The sequence below is a fragment of the Trypanosoma conorhini genome (assembly GCF_003719485.1).
Source record: "Trypanosoma conorhini strain 025E chromosome Unknown Tco_14.4_contig_00028, whole genome shotgun sequence".
NCBI classification, from domain to species: domain Eukaryota; phylum Euglenozoa; class Kinetoplastea; order Trypanosomatida; family Trypanosomatidae; genus Trypanosoma; species Trypanosoma conorhini.
This window is the reverse complement of record NW_021704115.1, coordinates 1-6,347: the sequence shown is the minus strand read 5'-3', so window position 1 is coordinate 6,347 and position 6,347 is coordinate 1. Positions and strand designations below refer to the sequence as shown.

General features: G+C 59.6%; 4 protein-coding genes across 4 annotated transcripts, besides 3 other annotated features; all 4 read left to right on the top strand.

Annotated features, from left to right (window-relative positions):
• Window positions 1-640: 640 nt before the first annotated feature.
• Window positions 641-684: a microsatellite.
• Window positions 685-1,083: 399 nt separating this feature from the next.
• Window positions 1,084-2,079, top strand: Tco025E_00972 (putative alpha-ketoglutarate-dependent dioxygenase; the record flags this gene model as incomplete). Its single annotated transcript, XM_029367911.1, has 1 exon — window positions 1,084-2,079. The coding sequence occupies one exon, from the start codon at window positions 1,084-1,086 to the stop codon at window positions 2,077-2,079; it is 996 nt and encodes a 331-aa protein (XP_029231944.1).
• A 316-nt stretch (window positions 2,080-2,395) lies between these two features.
• Window positions 2,396-3,217, top strand: Tco025E_00971 (deoxyribose-phosphate aldolase; the record flags this gene model as incomplete). The annotated part of the gene is made up of 1 exon (XM_029367910.1): window positions 2,396-3,217. One exon carries the CDS (start codon window positions 2,396-2,398, stop codon window positions 3,215-3,217), a length of 822 nt encoding a protein of 273 aa, XP_029231943.1.
• A 223-nt stretch (window positions 3,218-3,440) lies between these two features.
• Window positions 3,441-3,487: a microsatellite.
• Window positions 3,488-3,576: 89 nt separating this feature from the next.
• Window positions 3,577-3,606: a microsatellite.
• Window positions 3,607-3,909: 303 nt separating this feature from the next.
• Window positions 3,910-5,541, top strand: Tco025E_00970 (uncharacterized protein; the record flags this gene model as incomplete). Its single annotated transcript, XM_029367909.1, has 1 exon — window positions 3,910-5,541. One exon carries the CDS (start codon window positions 3,910-3,912, stop codon window positions 5,539-5,541), a length of 1,632 nt encoding a protein of 543 aa, XP_029231942.1.
• Window positions 5,538-6,347, top strand: Tco025E_00969 (surface protease GP63; the record flags this gene model as incomplete). Its single annotated transcript, XM_029367908.1, has 1 exon — window positions 5,538-6,347. A coding segment is annotated over one exon (810 nt), but the record flags the coding sequence as incomplete, so codon positions are not given.

Below are 6,347 nucleotides of genomic sequence, written 5' to 3'. Positions count from 1 at the left end.
CACGCACGAGCCTGAGACGTCTGGACACGACAAAAGTTTAAAGGCGGACCCACCTCCTGGTGGAGCGGCGCGGGCGCGGGTGCAGGAACGAGTGCTGAATGGCGTGGAAGACGCCAACAGCTCGCAGGGGTCGCGGGAGGCCAGACGGTCTGCATAGAGAGACGAACGACTGAAAAGGAAGAGGGACACGGATGTACAGTGAGCAAAGTGAGCAAGAACAGAGGGCGAGAAGGATAAACGACGAGGCATCCCACCCAATCACCCACCCAAATGACAAACAAAGAAACAACACGGATGCAAAGCAGTGAAGGCGAATGTGGGAGTCTATTTTGCTTCCCACTACGCTCTTGCACTTCTCGTAGAAGTCTGAGAGAAGGGCAGCGGGGCGCTGGTCTTCGCTTCTTTGCATTAATACGTCTATTTGCGTTACGTTACCGGTTTTGCCCCGTGTGTACAGGGCACATTGTGTACTACACAGACACACATGCACACGTGGACGGTTGCTACTTCCGGTTGTTGTTCTTTTTCCTTTTTTTTTGCCTTTGCGCATGCTTTTTTTTGTGGCGGATGCGTCTGGACGGCATCTGTGATTGTGGTTCTGTTTTTCGTTTTGTTTCTCCCTCGCTCCGGGGAGGAGAAGGCGGGAGTGCGTGCGTGTGTGTACGTCTGTGCGTCTGTGCGTGCCTTGGGGCCGGGGGGATTCTGCGGGCGTGCGCCTCCTTCCGAGCTGCATGCAGATTAGAGAGGAGTCCATGCGAGATGTATTTGTGTGTTTCTAGACTCCCCGGCGCGCTCGGTTGCCGCGTATGTGCGTTGGCCATCCTCCCCCCTCGTTTCGTCCTTCGGCCCGCCCCACCCCGCCCCCGCCCATGTCCTTTCCGCGTGTCGAGTCTCTCGCGTCCTTCGTCTCTCTTGCTGGGGGCGATTTGCTCGTGAGCGCTGCGGTCGCTCGTTATTCCCCGTGGTTTTCTTTGCTTGGGCCGCAACACCCCTCTGCCCCTCTCTCCCCCCACCGCAGGCACCGCAGGGCGACGCGCCTCTTTTGCCTCACGCTCCCTCTGCGCCTTCGCCGTGGCGTGACGCATGCCGCCGATAGAAGTGCCATCGTCTGCGACGACGAACGAGTCACCGAAGTGGGCCTCGTCGCTGCTGCGGCAGCGCCTGGCGACTCGCGGCGAGTTCCGCAACGAGGCATCTCAGTGTGCCGCGGCCATCCTCCGCTCGGAGGCGGCCCGCGCGGATGGCCAACTCTGCGACGACGTTGGCGCCGTGCTCGCCGGCAACGCCGTTTACATCCGCCGTTTTGTCTGCGACGAGGAGGACACGCAGATGTACGATAGGCTCAAGGCGGAGCTGGTCGCCGCGACGGGGGCGAGCATGTCGTCCGACGGCGGCCGCATTGACTGGAGCCGGCACGAGATATTTGAGAACCCGACGGGGATCAGTGCGACGTTCAACGACGTCGTAGCCATGCTGGCGGAGTACTTCGACGTGGACGTGTACGCCACGCGACTAAATTACTACCGCGACGGGCAGCAGTGGAAGCCGCAGCACCACGACAGCCACGCGTACGGCAGCCACACCACCGCCACAGGGGAGCGGCTGCGCGAGGACTTCACGGTGGGCATCACGCTTGGGGCGACCCGCAGCCTTCTCTTCGTACACGAGGCCTCTGGACGCCGCTTTGACTTCCCGCAGCGCAACGGCGACTGCTTCGCCTTCACTGGAGAGGTAAACACCACCTTTACGCACGGGGTGCCACGTGTGAACGCGCTGATTGGCGATCGCTTCAGCATCATCGCCTGGGGGCGGCGGCGCGCGATGAATGCGCGTAACGGTGGCCGGGCCGCGACGTCCTGCGACGTTCGGCTTAAAGAAGGCGGTGACGTTCGCACCGTCGATGACGCCATACTCGCCGCCCATCAGCTTGTCTCCCGCGCGTATGCGTCCGCCAAGCCAGCAGTGGCGCCGTCGCTGTTGATGCGAGCGAATGCGAGAAACGGCAACGACCACAAGGGTGGCACTAGCGACGACGGCGGCGTGCCCGCAAAGAAAAAGAAGAAGAATCGGCTTCAGTGAATAGCCGAAGGGAGGGGCGACCGGCACAAGATGGAGGGGGGGCTATGTGTGTGTGTGTGTGCAGCATAGAGTGAGCCAGTGAGGTGGGATCCAGTAACATATTTGACCCCACTACACATAGAGAGCCATGCGTACAGATTCATCGGAGGTGTGCGTGTATCTGGCTCTGTGGATTCCCACGTGTTTTCAGGTGGCCGTGGCCGTCTGTGCACTATGCTGCGCTTGACACTTCTTTCAACTTCATCTCTTCTGTGTCGGTGGTCGCCGGATAACGAAGAAAGTGAAATATACCACCAGAGCAAGCGTAAAAGAATCCATGACTGACATGCGTATGACGGAGCGTCCGGGCTTCACCGGGAAACTTAATGAGAAAATCCTGGCGCGAGTTCGTTTCCTGGCGCAGGAGCTGCAGCTGCCTGAACTCGAGGCGAAGTTTCCCCACTTGAAGGCCTCGGACGGCTCCTGGCGGCCACCGCTTCCAGGCGATGATGTGAACTTGGCCGCTTACGTGGACCACACGCAGCTTAAGCCGGAGGCCACGCAGGCGGCCATCGTGAATCTCTGCGAAGAGGCGAAGCAATACAAATTCCATGCCGTGTGCGTGAACGCTTGTCGCGTGAAGCTTTGTGTGGAGAAGCTGCGGGGCACGGGCGTCAAAACAGGCGCAACATGCGGCTTTCCGCTTGGCGCTTGCACCACGGCGACGAAAGTTGCGGAGGCGCAGATGATGGTGCAGGAGGGCGCAGAGGACATGGACATGGTGATCAACGTGGGCGCGCTGAAGGACAAGGACTATCGGTTTGTGCTGGAGGACATTAAGGCGGTCCTCGCCGTGTGCCCGCCGCATGTGACGACGAAGGTGATTTTCGAAACATGCCTGCTGACGGAGGAGGAGATCATCGACTGCGCCATCATGAGCGTCGCGGCGGGCGCGACTTTCGTGAAGACGTCCACTGGGTTTAACAGCGGCGGTGCCACGCCGGAGGCCATTGACGTCATGCTCGCCGTTGTCGGCAGGGCCGCGAGGGTGAAGGCGAGCGGCGGCGTGCGAGATTGGGTGACGGCGCTGCAGTACGTGAAGGCGGGAGTCGCCCGCCTTGGCACCAGCAACGGCGTCGCCATCGTCACGCGCAAGTGACCGCTGACCGGCGGAGTCCCCCCGCCGAGGAAACCGGGAAATAAAATTTAAAAGGAAGGGGCGCGGGATGCTTCTGGCCCTCGGCGCCTCTCTGGGCGGAGTGGTGGCGGCGGGAGACAAAAGAGGGGGAAACAAAAAGGCAAATAAATAAACGGAAGGGGGCCCGAGCAACTCGCCCTTCCCCATTCACGGGGTGGAAAGACGGAGGATAGTATGCACACAGAAAGCAAAAAAAACAAAAGAAAAAAATAAAAATAAAAGGAAAAATAATGGGTATGGGTTGGGGAGTGCTGCACACATTGACACACCAAACGAGACGCCGAGAGAGAAAGTTCATGCGTGTTATTGCCATTTTACTGTGTTTTTGTTGTTGTTGTTGTTGTTGTTGTCGCGCTCGCTCCCTCGCTCTTGGTGTGTCTGATGTATTCGTAGCAGTCATCCTCACTTCCTTCCCGCGCAGTTATCGTCCGTGTCCTCCTTTTAGGTTTGTAGACGGAGCACCGGGCTCGCACGCGCCTCGCCTCCAGGGCAGGCGGGCTGTTGGTGAATGGTGGCACGTGCATGCGGATACATAAAAAAATAATATGTTATCGGAGCGTCGTCGCAGAGAAAATACGGCACAGTCGTCGCCCTCTAAGAGGGTAACCCCGGCGCATCCTCGAACGCAACGACACGCTTCGCCTAGTGACGGCATGCGAACTCGCCGCGGCGCAAGGGACATTGAAAGCGACAATGATGACTGGAGCGGCTTCGCGAGGCCGGAGGAGGAGGAGGAGCTCCGCCCCTCCCCCATGACTCACTGGACAAAGTGGGGCCAACAGTCCTCCGCAGTTCCCATCGAGCCTCTTCGCAGCCGTTCTTATGGGGTCTCAGAGGCTTTGATACCACGCGGGAAGCTGGCGGCCACTGAGCACGAATTGGAGCGCACCAAAGAGGTGTTGCTGCAATATAAAAATTACGTGGAGCGGCGGTTGCTGCGGCACATTCAGGGAATGGAGGAGGAGTGTGCGCAGCGCGGCAAGTTATGCGAACGCCTGAAACGCGACAATGCGTTGCTCCTGGAAGAGCTTGAGCGGTACCGTGCATTGAGGGCGTCGGCGTCGGAGCGTGTTTCTTCCGATGCGTTGGGGCGTCGAGCACACTCGCCCCCGTGGGGGCAGTTGCGCCAAGCTTCTTCCGCTTCTTACCCATCACCGCCGCCGTTGCCAGAGCGCGAGGACCCAGCAAAAGGGGTGCTGCAGATGCTGCGAGCCCGTGAGTCCACACTTCTGGGTCAGCTTCAAGACGAGAGGGCGACGCGTGCGCGGCTGGAGGCGGAACACGCCGCAGCGGTGCGGCGGTTGCAGGAACGCGTGGCGGAACTGGAGGAGAAGAGGCGTATGGGTATCGATGCGGCCACCATTCAGACTCTCCGTGAGCTTCTCGCACGACGGGACGAGGAAATCCGTCAGCTACGGAAGCTGCATGGCTCCACTATAGAGAAGCCATTGGAGGAGGGCGAGCCTCAGGGCACGGAAACCAGCTTTCTAGCTGAGTTGAGGCAGACGGCGCGGGATGGCGTGGAGTTTGCTGCCGCCATGACTGCAACTGCCATCAAAACGACCGACGCTCACGCAGCCGCCGCCCATTTCGAGGAGGTGGAGCAGCTCTGGGAGGAGGTTCTCCGCGTCACCGCGTCTCTTCCAGATGCTCTCTCCAAATTACCGCGGCAGCTGTGGTTGTTGCCGGCCACCGCTAAGTCGATGCGTTGCGCCATCGTGGCGGAGCACATTCAGCTGGCTCTCTTTGTGGGGCAACTACTACATGCGATGGAAGAGCTGCGAGGCACCCTCGCGCTTGAGCGGCGGGAGCAGCAGGTGGCTGGAGATCGTCTACGCGAAGTGGAGGAGGAAAGCACTGCGTTGGTGCAGCGGCTACAACAGGAGCTCAGCGAGGCCGCACAGGGTGCCCCATTGCGGACGGCCAAAAACGAGCCCGCTGCGTTGCATAGGAGACAAAAGTCGTCGTCGCCGGCTGACGCGCAAAGGTGCGACGTTGCCACACAAACGCTGCTCTCTGCTCAGCTGTCGGGATTGCAAAACGGTGGGACGGCCAGCCTGGTTGCTCCTCCCAACGCGGCCTACACGCCCCGTTCAACCAATTTGGGGGATCTCCTGCAAGAGATGGAGGCCCTTGAGCGGGACAACGCTGCAAAATCCGCGCTCATTGCTAAGCTGCAACATCAGCGAGAGCGCTTCTTGAGCGGCGTGGACGCGGAGCTCGCGCCCAGTCTTTCAGCAAGAACGGCAATGGCGACTTCATTCACTCAGTACCTCCTTGAATGAGGCAGAACTCTTTCCTGTTCCTGCTCGAGTGTCATGAGGAGCGGAGAACAGCCCAATGGGTGAAGCTGTTCCTGCCTTCTTCTAGTTTTCTCAATTGCAGCATTACTATTCCTCTCTCCTCGCAGCCCCTTTGCCTTTCAACTGCTCGCTTGGACGTCTTCGAGCGAAAGAGGAAAACTGAAGACACCCGCGCCAAGTCTCTTTGTGGTTCTCCATCCGCACTTATTTCGCAGGCAAATCGCCGTATACATTTCTTGATGCGTTTTTCTTTCTTGAGGGGCAACCCTGTGTGCCAAAGGTCCACCTTCATGGTAGGCTTCTGTCTCCAGTTTGTATGTGTTGGCTTATTTTGTTGGTTTTCCACCTCTCTGCTTTCTGGCTCCACCGCTTTGTGTGCTCTCGTGACGCGCGCAAGAACAGTTCCGGACGGTAACAACAAGTCGCCCGTGATGCTCCGTCTGCTTTGCTGCGCCCTGCTCCTCCAGCTGTGCACCGGCGGCCTTGTCGCTGCTGTGCCGCACCGGTGCGTGTTTGATCACCTGCCACGGGTAGTTCGCGGCGTGGCCCGCGAGGTGGCGCCGGCGCAGCCTCCTGTCAGCGTCTCCGTGGGCAGTGACTGGGTGCCCATCCGCATCCGAGTCTTCGCGGACAGCCTGGAGGCGCCGGGTGGGTTCTGCTCCAGGGCCGGGGAGCGGATTGAGATGTTCCTTGGCGGCCAGATGGAATGCCAGGAAGAGGACATTCTGACGGAGGAGAAGGTGGAAATTCTCAAGAATGTGATTCTCCCCGAGGCGGCGAGGATGCAC